This window comes from Pinus tabuliformis, chromosome 9 (genome assembly GCF_031772625.1).
Source record: "Pinus tabuliformis cultivar Carrire ecotype Pingquan chromosome 9, CPIR1, whole genome shotgun sequence".
Lineage (NCBI taxonomy): Eukaryota > Viridiplantae > Streptophyta > Pinopsida > Pinales > Pinaceae > Pinus > Pinus tabuliformis.
The window spans coordinates 542,567,406-542,587,152 of NC_142307.1; the positions used below are offsets into that span (position 1 = coordinate 542,567,406).

General features: G+C 40.9%; 1 protein-coding gene across 5 annotated transcripts in view; it reads left to right on the top strand.

Annotated features, from left to right (window-relative positions):
• LOC149149662 (uncharacterized) overlaps window positions 1-19,747 on the top strand; it is a 483,557-nt gene that overhangs the window by 259,348 nt on the left and 204,462 nt on the right. For all 5 annotated transcript variants that reach the window (XM_089439017.1, XM_089439016.1, XM_089439019.1 and 2 more), the window contains one exon: window positions 1,017-1,201. In XM_089439017.1, the coding sequence (XP_089295143.1) occupies window positions 1,017-1,201 (185 nt within the window). The remainder of the gene's footprint in view (window positions 1-1,016; window positions 1,202-19,747) is intronic.

A 19,747-nucleotide genomic window follows, 5' to 3' on the forward strand; every position in this document is an offset into this window, starting at 1 on the left:
GGAGTAACAAAGTTAATATGGTACTCCACATTTTGCCATTTGGAATTGTGATTACATGTCTATTTCAAATACCTGGTTTGCTTCTGCCTTAATCAGTTGGCACTGAAATAGCACTCTTTTTATGCTTGGCATCCTTTTCTTCATCTCCTGGAAACATGAATGAAAATAGACGTTGATATCACATATGCTTTTCTCAATCTGATGAAAATTTATTTCTTGAGTAGGTAGACTATACTAAAAATAAATCTTTGAGATGACAGTGAAGAGATTAATCCGAAAGAAAAATCAATCATTAGAAACTGGCTTCAGTAATTTGTATTTTTGTTGTTGAGGTAAACTATATAGTAGTTTAAATTTTCATCCTTTATGTAACACAGCACTAAATGCACTGAGTAATGTGGTAGCTTCTTTGATATGGATAAGAAGGCCTGTTTCCTAGACTGCTATGCATCTATCATTTATTGAAAGTATTTGCAGATGCTTTTTCTGAAATTAAATGGTATATTGGGGAAGTGCAGATAGAGAATGATTTTGGAAACCTCTTTTTTTATTCCTTTCTGTTGTTTAAAATTGATGCTGACATTTAAAGTTCAAGTCTATAAGCGAAGGCAGAACTAGTATTCTTTTCTTGTCTTTTTGTTCCTTTTAAATGTTTAATTTGAGTTGAATTCTGATCAAGAACAGTGCAATCTTTTAAACTGATTTGAAGAAACTTCAAGGTAGTAGAATTTTAAAAATAAGTTGTTATACTAGATGCCTATGCTAAATTCTAAGTCTGCCTTACCCTTCTTGAAGGATGGTCATGCAGTAAGTTTAATATTCTGTGTATAATATATATGCATCTATAGCATATAACATTAATATCCAAAAGTAAAACACGATTAAATGATCTCCCATCATGCTCTTGTGTTATCTTTTTCTCAAAATATATCCATTGGATGAGTTCTAGCTTCTCTTACAAATGTCTGCTACCAGTGTAGAGTAGCCATTGTGACAATACCTTGGTCTTTTGACAGGTAGGGTCTGCAAAACAGGAACTAAATGAGATGATACTTTCAGAAAGGAATACTATGGATCGGGCAAGTTATCCAGTCACTGGTATTCTGAATACGTCTGGCAGCATTCTGAATGCAAGAGTTAAAGGTCTTGAAACACTACTAGAGAGGATTGAAACATCGGTTCTATATGAATTTAACATGAGGTTTAGAATTCGTGTTCATCCCAGTCCATAGTTTTGTCTTCTTATGCTTTGTAAATGATAGAATGAATGTGCTTCGCGGATTTGAATTTTGGTTTGTATTTGATATGTAAGCAAGGAATGGGAGTCATATAGAGCTCGTTTACATAATGATTTATGTCAATGTTATAGTTTTCAACTATATGTCTTTATATTATAAGCTTTGATATGATTTTTTCTCTTGAATATTTACTTGCTACATTCATGTAATGGTTGCATGGCCATGTAGATCCAAAGCCTAGGTTCTGGATTGATCAATAGTTAACACTTCTAACTTCTAAGCCTAGATGCTGGGTTAACCAATGGTTCACACATCTAGATTACACCCTGTTACTGATCCAACTAGCATTTGAGATCAAAATCCATGGTTGGTGCTAGCCAAAGGGAAGCTCAAGAGGGATGTCAATGTAACCACACAACCCTCTTCTCAAATTAGACCAGGTATCCTCTGGTACAAGGGGGGTGTCCCTAGGATAGGATTGCTAAAGGTAGGCAACAGAGGGTCAGAGTGAAACAAAGAGTTAGCTGTAATAAAACATGATATTGTGGCATAGTAAAAAATTAAAATAAGGTGATGGAGGACCAAGACCAGTGCCTATCCAAGTTGCGCAAATGAAGTCACTATGAGAATCAAAAGTGTTGCAAATGTATGCTAAATGATCTAGTTATTGCTGTTGCAAACATGCAGAAAACTGAAAATGTGGCAGATTTATATGAGAAAGGTCCCTTCCAATGATGACCTTGTATGCACATGCAAATGAATAAGATGTGATCCCACCACTAGCATGTAATCAACTTCGTCTTGTTTTCCTTGTTCATGGGCATCTAGGATTAGCTGTGAGGGTTTTAGGGCAGAATTTTGCCTAAAAAGTGAATTTGTGTTGGATGTTTTGTTGAGAAATCTAGGGCAGAGACAAGAGGTGATTTCTCTAGCGATGATAATTGCTTGTGAAGTCTTTTTACTTTTCTTAATTATGTTCTTCTTGTCTTGATTATTATTACGTGATCTTCTTCATCAAACAACTACCAAATCATAAAGAACAATGAGACAAAGGACACAAGATATAGGCAATTAGCCAAGGCCAAAACCTCTCCAACATGAGTGGAAAACCCAAACAAATTCTTCTTCTTATAGAATCTTCAAGTGATGAATTCCAAGACCAAGACTCTTGACCTATTAACCTCTCCAAGACCAAGTCACAAGGCTTCTTTGAGCAAGTTCTTCTTCCTTGAGTCAACGATGGTCAAACTACTTGCTTCAACTATGTTCTTGGCTTCCTTCAGATTTCGGCTTCTTGATTCAGACCTTCAACCCTCAGGCTCTTCATAAACCCTAGTTGCAGCGCATGTGAGAGATTTATTCCTTGATTTCCTTCGCTTAGATTGAGACTCCTGCAATTCGGCTTGAGAATCAACTTGTCTTTTTCTTCCTTAATTTGACGTTCTAGTGCCACTGTGATGGCTCAGTTCCTTCTGCAGTAGATATCACGAATTCTCCTTGTGCGTGTGAAGTATATTTGCCTAAAAACAGATCAATTCTTCTTTGTCTCTCACACTTCTTTCTTTATCTCGGATGCTTGATCAAATTGTGCTTAAAGTGGTGCTGAGTCCTATATATAATGGTATGTCCATGCAAAAATAGGTTGACTTGACCCTGTGACTAGGCCGACATGCTATTTTAGAATCATCTTCATCTCCTTTTGAAGGCCAACTTGAAGGAGTGCTTGTGACAAGGACTTGGAGGGTTAATGATTCAAACAAATTTTCTTTTACAATGTGTAACATGCCCAAATCAATACATGACATTGGCTCAATATACTTTATGACCTAATGACCAAACCTAATAGCTCACAATGGGAGCTTCATCTATAAAATAAAATTCCTTGATCATGAAACCAATGACTCAAGCATTACAAAATAATTGTATTTTTCTTTTTTTACATCAATTACATAAAATCATGATTACACGTGTCATTATGAAGACCGAACCTTGTTACATATTTCAACATGTTTGTGGCTAATAAATCAGGACTTGCATCATTAAATCACATAAAAGAAAAATCTGGCATTGTACATGATTAAATCCTTCCTTTATAGGGTTGACGTCATCCTAATTTGCTGTTTTTGCATAGTTTTCACCCATAATATTCCCTTTGTAACCCTAACCCTAAGTGCTGATTTTAAGGCCTTTATTCCCTTTTGTTGACTATCCTAGAAAGGATTTTTCTTTTGCTGCTATATGACATTGTGCACTCTATCATTGCAAATTAGTAAAACCTTAACTTATAACAACCATTTCTTTCGTCTAGGAATTGAGTACTTGAACTGTGGCATAGAATATCTATGCTGTTCTAGGCTTTTCCAATACTCTATGCCATATAATAGACCTCTAATATATCACCTTGAGCCATTGTAGTTGATTATCCTTTAGGTGTGTTGACCTTGTCGCCTACACGTAACTACAGTTAGTGAGAAAAGCCTTTAATCCCACAAGGTACGGTTGGTGGCAAGAAACCTAGAGAAGGGGTTGTCACATATTCCCAACTCTTTCCCTTTAAGCTATCTCCTAGATTAGCTATTGGGGGTGGTCCTAAAGGAAAACTAAAGTTAGAGATTTGAGGTTTCTAGGAGAATTGTTAATGTAAAATGGATCACTTCTTAAAACTTTTAAGCAAATGTGATATGAGCAACAACCATCAATACATAAGATAAACATAAAGCATATTAACAACTTCTGCCTTCAAAGGATTGCTCTAAAATGAAATTATATTTGCTTAAATGACATGAAATGTTTTCAAATAGAAAGCAAAAGTAATCCTGAAAAGTGAAACAAGAAACTGTTAGCACAAGTTATAATCAATGCAAGATACAAGGATGCCTTTAAGATAAACAAATTTATAAATCAAAGCATGTAAAGATATCTTGCCAAAATGAAAACAATTAGTAATCTACTTGAAGAATGTAAATGAGATGATCCTTGTCAATGTCTATCAAAGTAACTTGCCCTCAAACATTAAACAAGCATATAAGTAAACTTGAAATAGATATTCAACATGTAGACTAGTGCCTTCAAGTAAACAATAGCTTGCCCAAAATGAGATTAAGACACAAATGATAGAGAATTTAAATGTTAGACCAAGATAACAAGATGAAATTAAATTTGCAACATAAAACAAGTAGTACTTGAAAATGAAATGCTCAACTTACAAGATACATCAATCATTCATGAGCATAATGACCATCAAAATGATAACATGAAATGGAGTTGCAAAAGTAAACAATATTCCAAGTACAAGAGAATTAAATTGTTGCAAAATTTAAGAGATTACAATGCTTGCATCAAAAGTGCTTCTTGAAATGATATTTGCATGTGAAACATTAAACCATCAAGATAGAAAAAATTTGAGAACTTTGCAAGTAAAGTAAATGTGATGACAAAGTGGTCTTGGTTTATTTTATTAGTTGGCTCTAAAGCAAGATTGCAATTGAATTCTAATCCTCCGATTTCACCCTCGCGCAAAGATTTGGATCTCATAGTGAGGAGTCAATTGAGATAGAGGGTCCCTAGAAAAATTTATTCAACCAACTTAAGTTGGAAGTAAGTTTTCATGATGCTTGGGGCATGTAAAATCTCTAAAAGTAGATTAACAAAATAAATAAATAAACTTCAACTTGAAATATATTTGCTTGACATGAAATAAAATGTTGCTTTGTAAAGTAGAATTTGCCGAAATACTTGATGCATGTAAAGTATGCTCAATGGTGAAACATAAGTAAACTTGGAACAATATTCAAGCCAAATAAAATCAAGTTAAAGGTGCTTGCTGTAAAAAGTATGAATTTGCTATGAAAGTAAATGAACTTAAAACTTATAAAAAATCAAACTAAATAGCATGAAAAATGAGTGTGATGCATGACTGTGTTAATTCCCCAATTAAATGAGATGCATGCTAATGAAATAGATCAAAGATCAAGCCACCAAGCTTCTCCAAAATATGGAGAGATATTGATACTAATGGGTAAAGCCCGCGCTCCCAAAATCAGAAATTTTGTTGGTTGTTATAAGAAGGAAAATTCAATAGTCTTCTCTAAAATCTAAGGAAAGTCTTAACAATTTGGCTTCAAGCCATAAACCCTTCGAAGCTGAAATTTTCTATAATTTGAGGCCTATATAAGCTCAACAAAATTCAGATTTTGAAGAAGCAGAAGAGAGGATAAGCCTCCTCTATGGCCACGACCAAGAGATAGAAAGAGATGGCCAAAAGAACTCGGCCTTCCTCAAGAAGAACACAACCTTGTCCAAGAAGAACTTCCCCTAAAGGTGGAAGTAGTCACTAAATTCGAGCCCCAAGGTCCTACATGCAAACTTGTAAGTGGTTCTTTAATGATGAATCCCGCAAGTAGCTACAAGAGAATATGTTAGAAATGGTTACAACAACACAACAAAGATTTGCTCAAGAAAATTACAAAATATGTTACAAAATAATCTACAAGAGGCTAGGCCAAAGTGTTTGAACAAACTTTCCTCTTTGACTAGCCATGACTTGGCTCTTTGAAATAACCAGATCTTGATAAATGAAGTGCAATACGTGAACAATAAAATTTTTAATGTGATTTTGATGCAATAAATAAGAGCCTAAATCTTGAAAGAACGCTTGCAAGAAATCGAAATAGATGAGACTTTAGAATTTAACGCATGCGGATTCTCCTTGAATATTTTCGAGAGTGGGTTGGTTCCTTGGAGAACTTCCCCTCACGCTTGAAAGATTGACTAAAGACAGATTCTCGTACAAAACTTCACCACAACACATTAAATCCACATGAAATTAAATAAATGCAATGGAAAGAACTCTTAGAGATATATTTGACATCAACTAGAATGTTTTTTTTCCTAGGGCATTTAAACAATTACGATGCTAATATGAGATAGTTGCATATAAACATAACTTGAAACTAGCATGAAGAACTATGTAGAAGCACAATAACAACATGTGAGGAATTTACTATATGCAAGGAGAAGAACACCATCACAAGTAACCCCAAAGTCTGTTGTATTATATTGCAAAATGCGTGTACAATTCAATGGCGTGTCATTTATTGATTTGGGGTATCATCGGATGTGCTCTAGCCATGAAATTTGGTGGAGAGGTTGGGGCACATGAGATCTCCAATACCCAGAAAGGGTTTGGGCAGATTTTAAAGAGATCAAGAGATATTAAAATAATTAATATTTTTAATGGAGTCCATTAGTCTAAACTTAGGGAAGATAAAATATTAATGTGTATTAATATGAATCTATGTTAGAATGGTCCAAAAGACATGGATTAAGCCAGATCTAATCTTAGCTGTTGATTAGGGACTTAATCTCGACTGTTGAGATGTCAACAAGAAAAGTATAAGAGAAGGCTTGAGGGTCACTTGGAAAACACACCACAGTGATCAGTGATTCTATTCTCTAGAGCGGGGTTTGCTAAGAGAGATAGAATCAGTAATCGGGAGAGCAGCTGAGGGGCATTGAGTACAGAGAGACAGAGAGGCAGAGATAGTGCCGGGATAGCAGCAGAGCAACCAGAGAGAGAGACGCAGGAGCAGCCAGTGCTCACGCAGGGCCACACAGAGGTAGCTAAGTGCTGCGCAGAGCACCAGAGGGGCCAGCGTCGCTGACGCAGAGGCTCAGAGAGCTGACACATGCCAAGATAGGATGACACAGTGCCAACACTGGGCTAGGAGAGGCTGACGCAGTCCAGATTGGGCAGACGCTAGGATTTCTAGGGCAGATTGGTGCTAAGTAGTTGCCGGAAGGATTATTCGGGGTTTCAACCAGTAGATTTGTCAGAAACCGAGAGGTATTACTACTAAGGAAATTCTCTGTTGGGTAGGCCAGTCTCGACACCTAGATTGTACTCTGATATTGCTTAATAAGAAAACCCTCAGATAGCTGCACCTATTTTCCCACATTGGGTTTTTCTGGGGACATTAGTCCAAAAATAATGGTGTCATGTGGTGTGTTTGTTGAAACTTTGTTCTTGTTTCTTTTAGTTGCTAATCTGTAATATGTTGAGCATGCACTAGTGTTTATTTTCAGTATTTACATTGTAAATAACTTGTTAAGGAAGATAACAAGTAGGTAGGAATAAATCAGATCAAGTGCATGGAGGGTTTCTAATGAAGTAAACTTAGAAACTTCAACATGGTATCAGAGCGTGATTGCAGATCACAGAAGGACTAAAAGACATCAGCCGAGTAGAGCAATAGCGACAGAAAACAACTGTCCTGAGATGACAAAAGCTGTTTCTAGCAATAGAGAAGCCAAGGAGTGTGATGTAGAGCTAGCCAAGGCCACGCAAAGGAAGCCGGGAGCTGCGCAGATCCCCAGAAAGGCCAGCGTTGCTGACGCAGAGGGGCAGAGGGCTGACGCAGGGCATCCCAAGGCTAACGCAGACCCATTTGGGGTGACATAGAGCCAGCATGAGGCAGAGAGGGGCTAACGCAGTTCATAGAGAGGCAGTTGCTGGGGTCTACAAGGCTGCAGGAATATTGCAGAGTGGAGCTGGTGAGATACTGTAGTCAGAACCGTACCTGATAGAGTAGGGCTAGAGGAGTTGTTACCGAGGTTTCTAGCCGAGGAACCCAGATCAGAAGTGCAACTACACAAGTTGATTAGAGTAGGGGGCATCTCGACAAGCAGCAAAAGGATTTCCAGGAGGGAAATCAGGACTCAAAGGGAGTCCAGAAGAGAACTTCTAGATGAGAAGTAGAGATTGAGAGCAGTTGAATAGAGAACTTCCAAGAGGGAAGTAGAGGAGCATCATGGCACTACATGGGGTAAGAGACCAGGATAGACTGGACGGAGCATCGAACTTCGCAGTCTGGAAGGCCAGAATCCTATCAGTGCTTGACAAGAATCGTGTCAAGAACTTTGCCTTGAAGGTAATAGCTGTCCCAGTGGACCCCAATGATTATGACAGGTACGAATGGGCGATGGCGAGGGCCAAGTGCATTGTCCTTGACGGGGTCAAGGATCATGTGGTACCACATATAGCTGAGAAGGAAACGACATTTGAGATGTGGGAGGCTCTCAAGAAGCTGTACCAGGCAGTGATGCGGGGGAGCGCCCCCCCCCCCTTCGAACCCGCTCCCGAAGCGCGCTCCGGGCGGGAGCGGCTCGGGAGCGGGTCGGGAGCGCGCTCCCCAAATCGCTCCCGGACGGGAGCGATTTTCGGGAGCGCGCTCCCGTAAAAAAATTTGCGCTCCCTGGTCTGTGAGTGAGCGCTTCAGGGAGCGATCGCTCCCGCGCTCCCGGAGCGCTTTTTAATGCCCGGGAGCGATCGGGGAGCGATCGCTCCCTGATCGCTCCCGGGCATTAAAAGACGCTCCGGGAGCGAATTTTAAAAATTCGGGAGCGATTCGGCGGAAAAAAATTCCGCGGACCCGAAAAAAACAAAAAATTTAACTTATTTTTTTGGATTTATAAGCCCAATGGGCCAAAACAAAATCATTTCAATGAGATTGAGCTTGAGTTTGAGAGCAAAGGAGCAAGGAGCAAGAGCTGAGGAGCAAGGAGCCAGAGCTGAGGAGCGAGGAGCAAGTGCCAAGGAGCGAGGAGCAAGCTTGCAGAGGTAAGTAACTTAATCATTTAGTTAGTTTAGCTGGTTAGGTGGTTAGTTTGGTTAGTTTAATTTACCTGTTTGAGTTTAAAGATCATTAATTTAAATTAAATTAATAAATTAAATGAATTAATCCCAATAAACTAAATTAATTTGCAGATTCAAGACTCAAACCCTACAAACATCAAACACGATGGACTTGGGGATTTTTATTGGCATTTTCCTCTTCCTGGTCCCTTTTCTGGTTATTATGGTGGTGGAGAGTAGGAAACGGAGGGGGCCTGAAACTGAAGAGGTGGATGAAGAAGCCGGAGGAAGTCAAATAGGTGAAAACCCCAGTGAGGAGGATGTGGAGGAGGGTGAACATGAGGGTCAAAAAACTAAACAAGACGAAACTCCATTGTGGAAATATGTTCAGAGGCCTGAAGCAGGGAGAGGGGGTGGAACCACTAAATTTCATTGCCCCCATTGCAATTCTGATTTCACAGGCTCATACACCCGTTTGAGAAGACACCTTTGCGGGAAAAGGGCATGGGATGGAGAGAAACAAATAGGAATCAGAACTTGCGACAAGGTGTCAACAGAAGATAGAGCCAAATACATAAAGGAAGAGGAGGACGCCCAATACAAAGCAAAAAGATCAAGGGGTTTCTTTGAAAGCTCACAAAGAACTCCTTCAGCATCCTCCCAAGGCAGTGGATATGGACATGGAGGCTCAGGGTCATCATCTTTACGCCGTAGAACCATATCAGATTTCCTTGATGAGGGGTGTAGGAATGATGTGGATTCAAAAATTTACAGGTTCCTCTATGCAAATGGGATACCATTCAATGTTCTACGCTCACCTTATTGGCACGAAATGGTTTCTGCCATAAATGATGCCCCTAAAGGATACAAGAGCCCTGGGTATGACAAGGCAAGAACAGTTGGCCTTGATCATGAAAAAGCAAAAATATCACATTCTTTGAATAAAATGACAAGTTCTTGGACTGACAATGGGGTGTCCATTGTATCTGATGGATGGACAAATGTAAAAGGCAAGCCATTGATAAGTGTTCTCGCTGTGTCCCGAAGTGGTCCCATTTTTCTAGCTGCACATGATTACTCAGACAAGTTCAAGACCGCTATCAACATTGCAGAAGCATTGCTTGAAACAATTGAGCGTATTGGCCCATACAATGTCATCCAAGTCATCACTGATAATGCTCCTAATTGTAAGGCAGCGGGAGCAATTATTGAGGATAGATACCCGAACATATTTTGGTCTGGATGTTTGGTTCACACATTGAACCTTCTGTTGCATGATATTGTCAAAAACAAAAATGAACAATACCAATGGATTGGTGATTTGTACAAGAAAGGAAAAAAAATGATAAAATTTATTACAAATCATAGCAATACCCATGGCCTTTTCCGCAGTCACTCGAGATTGGAGTTGCTGAAGATTGCGAGGACTAGATTTGGTAGCTATTACCTCACCTTCAGGCGCCTTTTGAAGGTAAGAGAGGGTTTAGCTAGCATGGTATCAAGTCCAAATTGGCAGGTGTTAAAGGAAAGGGCTACAAATGTAGCTGACATTGCAGGTTTTGAAACGGTGGAGGAGGCCGCTCTTGATGGGCAGTTTTGGACAACTGTGAGACAGGTATTGGATTTCACCAAGCCAATTTATAACATGATTCGGTTTGCAGATACAGACAAACCAGTGATTGGTGAGGTGTATGAGCAAATGGATACCATGTTGGGGGAAATAAAAGACATTGTTAATAACAGAGATCCCGACTTGTACAATCTGATTCACGATTGTGTGTGTCAACGGTGGAAAAGGCTTAACCTTCCACTACATTGCTTGGCGTATATCCTTACGCCAAAATACTACTCAGATTCTTGGTTGGGCAAACCTGCAGCAGGGGGTGGTGTTAGGACCAAACCCCATTTAGATCGAGAGGTAACTAAAGGATATCTGGATGCATTATAAAAGTTGGTGCCTGACAGGGAGGAATGTGCAGCTGTGCGCCTTGAAATAGGCAGATACTTCACTGGCAGTGGTTTGTATGGTAACTTCCATGCAATGGACGACAAAGATAAATTTGATTCTCTCACATGGTGGGAAACATATGGCGGCGACGGACTTTTGCGAAAATTGGCATTGAAAGTTCTTGCACAGGTTGTAAATTCTTCTTCTGCAGAGAGGTGTTGGAGCACCTACAGTTATATACATAATGTGAAAAGAAACAGGCTCAACGAAAACCGAGCAGAAAGCTTGGTTTATGTGCACTACAATTTGAGGTTGTTGAGCCATTACTGTGATCGGGCTAATGAAGATCCCACATATAAAATTTGGGACAATCACCTTGAGGACGACAATTTGGAAGATGACATTGTACATATGGAAGAACTAGAAGATGAGCTTGTACGGGATGAAGCTGAAGCAGCTGCAGCAGCCATGCCACCTCCACCTCCACCATCCAGTTCTCGGGGCCCGAGTCTTGTTCCATTGCTGTCGCCACCTCCATCGACACCCTCGCGTGGAGGCTCTAGTTCTGGTCGTCGGTCTGGGCGGGAGACTCCTAGAAGACCGCCAAGACCTACTTATACTCCTGGAGACTCTCGTGGCAAGGGCCACTTGTAGATTTACAGTTTACTTGTCTTTTTTAGTTTCTATTAGACTTGTGACTTGTCACTTTAGTTTTCATAACTGTTCAGTGTTGAGTTTTGAGTCCTTGACTCTTGACTCTTGACTCTTTCATATCATTATGACATTATGATATTTTTTGTAAACATTATATCACTGGTGACTGTGACAATGAAAATTTGAAGTTTGAAGTTGGGCCTTGGCAATTATAACTCATTGGTAATGATTGTGAATTATGAATATGATGCTTTGTGAAAGACTAAAGTTGTTTCATTTCATCTCATTATTCATGTTTCATTTTATAAATTTTTAACATTTCATATCATGTTAACAGTTAGAAGTTAGGACTTAGAAATATCTTCGATATTGCTTCTTGTAATGGTTAAACTTGGCTTACAAGTACAACTTGTTACTTTGGTGATCAATGATGATAAATGTTATTGAATTGAATGTTATTTTAATTTATTATTTTACTAAGGTTGATGACGATTATAATTTCTAGATGATTGATGTGATATGGTTCAATGATCAATTTATGTTTTTTTATGTTTTTTATGTCTATTTCATCATTCTACATGTTTTTGTTGACATATATGTATCAAAAATTAAAAAATATAAAAAATATATATATTTTTAAAAAATCGCTCCCCGATTCGCTCCCAAACCGGGAGCTTCTGAAAATGGTCGCTCCCGCTCCCGCTTCCGCTCCCGCTCCCCGCTCCCGCTCCCGCTCCCAAGTAACACTGGTACCAGGCTACTAGCATACTACTGTGCAGAGAAGAATGCTGCTCGAGAACCAGATGAGGTCATATCAAATGAAGAAGGGTCAATCGATTGACACCTTCCTTGGAGGACTGAATGAGATTCGAGACCAGTTGACTGCTATAGGAGTGACACTGGATCAAGAGCTTATGGTGAGGACAACCTTGAATGTTGTCTCAGAAGATTGGGAAGTATTTGTCCAGAGTATCCTGGGCAGAGGGACTCTCCCACCTTGGGACGAGATGTGGGCAACTCTTCGCCAGGAAGAGATCAGACGACAGTCAAAGATAGGTAGCAACAACAAAGGGATCAAGGTTAAGCAAGAGGAGGAGGATGTGGCCCTAGCATCTGAGGGAAAGCAGGAAAAGCGGAAGAAGAAAGATCTCTCCAAGATCAAGTGCTTCCACTGTGGGGAGCTGGGTCATTATGCGACCCAGTGTCCAGGGAAGAAGAGTAAGGGAGAGTCTTCCGAGACTAAGGCAGCGCCAACACGAGCAGAGAAGGAAGTTTTGACAGACGATGACTGTGCCATGAGTGCACACATACCACTTGAGCGGAAGTAGGGAGACATTGAGCTGTAGTCAGGCAAACTACAGGCGATGAAGGGCAGGATCCTCGAGGTACCCAACCTCTTGGATTAGACCTTGCTACGGGAGCCCCGTCGAGGAGTAGCAGGACTCGCTGATGTGGTTAGAGACGGTTGCGGATGGAGCGGTAGAGAGAGCTACAATGCATGAATCCCGATACAGAGCAGAGCTAGTAGGTTGTAGCAGCGAGAGGCACAGGAGTGTTGCATTAGTGCAGGAAGGCACATAGAGGTGTGCAACGATGCGAGATGTAGGGTGTTGTTGCAGCAGCGCAGGGGTTAGAGAGGGAGCACTTGTCAGTGGTAGAGGGAGTTTCAACATCAGTGGGTGTTTCTAGCCCAATAGGGAGGTCAGTTGGGAGATTTGTTACTTACTTCTCAATAACTGAGTTGCAGTGCAGCAGTGGGCAGTATGATGCAACATGATGAGAGGAGGTGTAGTGCAGATGCAGTGTTGGGAGGAAGGACCAGCAGCAGCACGGATGCAGAGGGAGCTGTCATATAGATGCAACAGTAGTAGTGGTAGAACCATGGGCAACAGTACAAGATGCAACATTGCAGAGGATGTTGGACAGGATGGCCTAGCATCAACACAGGTACCGATGTTGTATGATCAGAGTAATACTCAGTGAGGAGTATTGCTAGAGCATAGTCCTTGCTAAGAGGGAGTGTTGATTTGGGGTAGCATCAGATGTGCTCTGGCCATGAAATTTGGTGGAGAGGTTGGGGCACATGAGATCTCCAATACCCAGAAAAGGTTTGGGCAGATTCTAAAGAAATCAGGAGATATTAAAATAATTAATATTTTTAATGGAGTCCCTAAGTCTAAACTTAGGGAAAATAAAATGTTAATGTGTATTAATATGAATCTATGTTAGAATGGTCCAAAAGACATGGATCAAACTAGATCTAATCTTAGTCGTTGATTAGGGACTTAACCTCGGCCGTTGAGATGTCAACAGGAAAAGTATAAGAGGAGGCTTGAGGGTCACTTGGAAAACACACCAGAGTGATCAGTCATTCTATTCTCTAGAGTGGGGTTTGCTAAGAGAGATAGAATCAATGATCGGGAGAGCAGCTGAGGGGCATTGAGTACAGAGAGATAAAGAGGCAGAGATAGTGTCGGGATAGCAGTAGAGCAACTAGAGAGAGAGACGCAAGAGCAGCCAGTGCTCATGCAGGGCCACGCAGAGGCAGCTAAGTGCTGCGCAGAGCACCAGAGGGGCCAGCATAGCTGACGTAGAGGCTCAGAGAGCTAACACAGGCCAAGATAGGCTGACGCAGTGCCAACACTGGGCTAGTATAGGCTGACGCAATCCAAATTGGGTAGACGCTGGTGTTTCTAGGGGAGATTGGTGCTGAGTAGCTGCCAGAAGGATTATCTGGTGTTCCAGCCAGTAGATTTGTCAGAAACCGAGAGGTATTACTACTAAGGAAATTCTCTATTGGGTAGGCTAGTCTCGGCACCCAGATTGTACTTTGATATTGCTTAATAAGAAAACTCTCAGATAGCTGCATCTGTTTTCCCACATTGGGGTTTTTTGGGGACATTAGTACAAAAATAATGGTGTCATGTGGTGTGTTTGTTCTTGTATCTTTTAGTTACTGATCTGTAATATGTTGAGCATGCACTAGTGTTTATTTTCAATATTTACATTGTAAATAACTTGTTAAGGAAGATAACAAGTAGGTAGGAATAAATCAGATAAAGTGCATGGACGGTTTCTAACTAAGTAAACTTAGAAACTTCAACATCCTCAAGCCCAATAACAAGTATTACATGATTACAAATGAGAGTCAATGGCTTATTTAAATAGAACTATGGGAGTAAATCCCAATGACCAATGCAATGACAAATGGCTGAGATTGACAATCCCAAGACAAAGTTGAGTTCTCCAAGTGGCAAAGGAACTTATGTAGCATGCTGTGAAGTGGCAACGAGTTCTTCTCTTTGCTGGCAGCGAGTTCACTTGAGTGACATGTGCATTATTTTCACGAGACAATTGTTAGACTAAGCAGGAGAAATATCCCACTCAACGAGTTGATAACCCAAAGATATGAACCTATGATAAACATGTGTCAAATCTGGCTGTGTATTAGTTTAAGTGGCACAAGTGTGTAGTTATGTGGTAAAGAAGGGAAACATATCCCACAATTTTCTGTTGAAGACTGCCACATAAACAATTATATAATTGTTGTGAACTACCATTAGATCAGCGTCGTCCCATGTACCCTCAATCCTCCAAACATGTGTAAATTTTTCCATGTGTTGACTGTGTGTATAAGTTGATATAAGTGGAGTTTAATACCCACGTAAGTCTGCTTCCCAATTCCCACGTGAAATTGATTCCAACATGTTGTTGAAGTGTTGATTGGAGTGACTATGTGGAGCTGAAATGAGGTACCCTGTGTACAAGTGGAGACTGCCAACATAACATGTGCAAACAATGTGGAAATAAACTTTAATAAAAACTCAATTTATCAACCTTTGACCAGTCATATGGCAGTGTGGGCTTCATGCTTGGAAGTTTGAATGGGCATTTGCGTATTGTAGTTTGGATTTCCTCCTACGTAGCTTATATGAGGAGTGAGGTGGGGTCCAATCCCCACCCACTTTATTAAAGTTTAGACTTAGACTATGCCCCATCAAATTTTAACCCATAATATTTGAATTTTATCCAAGGTGAACTTTTAGCCATATGTGACATTTCATGCAACCAACGCGATACTTTTGACTTCCATTTGACTTGCCACTTGGAATTTTGACTTTGACTTGTGCTTTATGTGGTGGGCCCCACATAGTTGCCAGATCACCTTTGACCTTCACTATAATCTGCCATGTTAAAATTTGACTCATTTTGACTTTGGAAAAATGTCTTAATTTTTGCTATTATCTAGTTTTTGATTTTTTCTGCATTTTTGTCACTGACATTAGAAAAAATAGGCTTTTGAGGGACTATAGGTCTATTTTTGATCCTCAAAGTGGGTCCTTGGATAACGCTGGGTCTTTAAGGATGAGTTTCGAGTAGTCACACGCCCTAGACATTTCGGAAGACCTCTTATTTACATCATTACATAGAAATTAATTAAAAAACTTTGTTTTATGGCAAATTTGTAATTATTAAAAAATCCTAGTTAGATTTAGTCAAATTCCACGAAATTTCAGAGATGACCTAGCATGGTAATATACATTGACTCTAGGCACTAAGATGCATTAGGGGCTCAACCTTCAAGCCGTCACCCTGGCTTTGGGGTAATGTAGTGAGTGAAAAAATGTAGAAAATTATTCGTTGCTAAAAAGCAGGAATAATTAACCAAGTAAAAAAAAAACTCCCAAGGTGTACTCGCTCGCTGATCGAGTCCCAACACCCTAGGCTTGCTACATGGCTTTATTCATCATGCTAGTGACATTTATACAATATCCCTGTAGGGTTGCGGAATCTGAGGACTGAAGAAGAAAATGAGAAGAAGCAGAAGTAGAGTTTAAAAACTCTGGTAATGTGATGATATTTGATGGTACACGCATCCTTAGGTACATCCTTGGGCATGGAATCTTCGGATAATGATTAAGTGCCACTCCAGTGGTCAACAAGGTGATTTAGGGAAGCCTCCCTTGTGGTAAAATACCACTAAAGAGCAAGAGAGATGTAATTGAGGTGATAATCGCGACAATTTCTCTTGTTGCCATAAGGTTTGGTTCCACCTAGTGGGGCCTTGCATAGGCTTGTTAGATTTTGTGGCAACAATTCCTTAATAAGGATATAGAAATGGTTAAAAAACTAGATGATTCTTATTGTGGATGACTGATAGGCGAGCTTTTGTGTTGAAGTTTCTAAGTCTACATAGTTAGAAACCCTACATGCACTTTATCTAATTTATTCCTACCTACTTGTTATGTTACTTAACAAGTTATTTACAATGTAAATACTGAAAATAAACACTAGTGCATGCTGAACATATTACAGATCAACAATTAAAGGAAACAGAAACAATCACACCATATGACACCATTGTTTTTGGATCAATGTCCCCGGAAAAACTCAATGTGGGAAAACCGGTGCAACTGTCTGAGGGTTTTCTTATTAAGCAATATCAGAGTACAATTTGGGTGTCGAAACTAGCCTACCCAACAGAGAATTTCCTTGGTAGTAATACCTCAGTTTCTGACAAATCTCCTAGTTGAAACCCTAGATAATCCTTCCGGCAGCTCCTCAACACCAATTTGCCCTAGAAACCCCGACGTCAGCCTCTTTGTGGACTGTGTCAGCCCCTCTCTACCCAGTGCTGGCCCTGCGTCACCTCGAATGGGTCTGCGTCAGCCTTCTGGCCCTCTATGTTAGCAACGTTGGCCTCTTTGAGGCCCTGCGTCAGACTTCTGGCCCTCTATGTTAGCAACGCTGGCCTCTTTGAGGCTCTGCGCAGTTCTCGACTACCTCTGCATTGCCCTACATGAGCCCTGGTGGACCCTGCGTCACTCTCTCTGGCTACTGCAGTGCTTTTCCTACACTATCTTTGTCTCTCTGTTTCTTTGTACTCAATGCGCCTCAACTGCAACTCCCAATCACTAATACTATCTCTCTTAGCAAACCCCGCTCCAGAGAATAGAATGACTGATCACTCTGGTGTATTCTTCAATTGACTCTCAAGCCTCCTCTTATACCTTTCCTGTTGACATATCAACGACCGAGATTAAGTCCCTAATCAACGGCTAAGATTAGATCTAGCTTGATCCATGTCTTTTGGACCATTCTAGCAAAGTTTGATATTAATCCACATCAATATTTTAATTTCCCTAAGTTTAGACTTAGGGAATCCATTAAAATTATTAATTATTTTAATATATCCTGACCTGTTTAGAATTTTCCCAAACCCTTTCTGGGTATTGGAGATCTCATGTGCCCCAACCTCTCCACCAAATTTCGTGGCTAGAGCACATCCAATGCTATCCCAAATCAACACTCCCTCTTAGCGAGGAGTGTGCTCTAGTAATACTCCTCACTGAGTATCACCTTGATCATCCGGCATCGGTCCTTGTGCTGATGCTAGGGCTGTTGCCCACCATCCTCTGCACTGCTGTATCCTGTACTGCTTCCCATGGTTTTGCCACTGCCACTACTGCATTTGTACGACAATTCCCTCTACATCCGTGCTGTTGCTGGTCCTTTCTCCCAGCACTGCATCAGCGATTCAGCGCTGCACCTCCTCTCATCATGTTGCATCGTGCTCCCGCTGCTGCACTGCAACTTAGTTAGTGAGAAGTAAGTAACTGATCTCCCAACTCTGACCTCTTTGTTGGGCTAGAGACCCTCCTGATGCTAAAGCTCCCTTTGCTGCTGACAAGTGCTCCCTCTCTGACCTTTGCGCTGCTACAATAACTCCCTGCATCTCGCACCATTGCACACCTCTCTGTGCCATCCTGCACTAGTGCAACACTCCTGTGCCTCTCGCACTGCTGTAGCCTGCTAGCCTCGCGCTGTCTCGGGACTCCTGCATTGTAGCTCTCTCTGCCACTCCATCCGCATCCATCTCTACCTGACTCAGCCAGTCTTGCTACTCCTCTTCGGGACTCCCGTAGCAAGGTCTAATCCAAGAGGCTAAGTACCTCGAGGATCCTGCCCCTCATCGCCTATAGTCCGCCTGACTACAACTCGATGTCTCCCCACTTCCGCTCAAGTGGTGCGTGTGCAGTCATGGCACAGTCATTGTCTATCAAAACTTCCTTCTCTGCCCTTGCTGGCACTGCCTTAGTCGCAAAAGACTCTCCCTTACTCTTCTTGCTCAGACACTGGTTCACATAATGACCCAGCTCCCCATAGTGGAAGCACCTGATCTTGGAGAGATCCTTCTTCTTCGTCTTTTCCTACTTTCCCTCAGATGCTAGGGCAACATCTTCCTCCTCCTGCTTGACTTTGATCCCCTTGCTGCTGCTACCTGTCTTCGACTACCGTCTGATCTCTTCCTGGCGAAGAGCCGCCCACATCTCATCTTAAGGTGGAAGTGTCCTTCTACCCAATATACTCTGGACAAATACCTCCCAGTCTTCTGAGACTGCATTTAGGGCCGTCCTCACCATCAACTCTTGATCCGGCGTGGCTTCTATAGTAGTCAACTGATCTCGGATCTCATTCAGTCCTTCGAGGAAGGTGTCTATCGGTTCTCCCTTCGTCATCTGATATGACCTGAATTGATTCTCAAATAACATTCTTCTCTGCACAGAAGTATGCTGGTACAATTTCTTGAGGGCCTCCCACATCTCATGTCGTTTCCTTCTCAGCAATGTGTGGTACTACATGGTCCTTGACCCCATCAAGGATGATGCTCTTGGCCCCCGCCATTGCCTCCTCATACTTGTCATTATCATTGGGGTCGACTGGGATAGCTATAACCTTTAAGGCAAAGTTCTTGACACGATTTTGTTGGGTCCCTATAATACTAGTGATTACCCCATTACTATTGTATTTATACCCCTTATTTATATTGTTGTGCCCCTATTACCCCCATATTGTTATTTCTGTGCCCCATAGAATCCCTCTATTGTTATTTTTGTGGCTTTATATTATTATTGTTAGGTCGGTTGGATTATATTGTGACTCCTTAGACTCCTATATATAGAAAGGAGGTTTTGTCATTTGTATCATCCAAGAATTGTTCATTTATGTAATGTAAAGGAGGTTGCCCCTCGAAGAGGCTGAATTCTAAGGCGTTGATCTATCTTTTCTATCTTTTCTTGAGCTGGTTTCATAACATTTGGTATCAGAGCTTTGGATTCTAGGGTTTCGCTGCTCCAAACAGGTCATCGTGGTATTTTCGCTATAACTTTTTTTCTGTGACGTTTCAGAAGTCGCAAAAAAAACCCATTTGAGAAGAAATTGCGCTGAACCTTGGGTCCGAATTTCAGAGCTTTTTGCGCGATATTTGCGGAG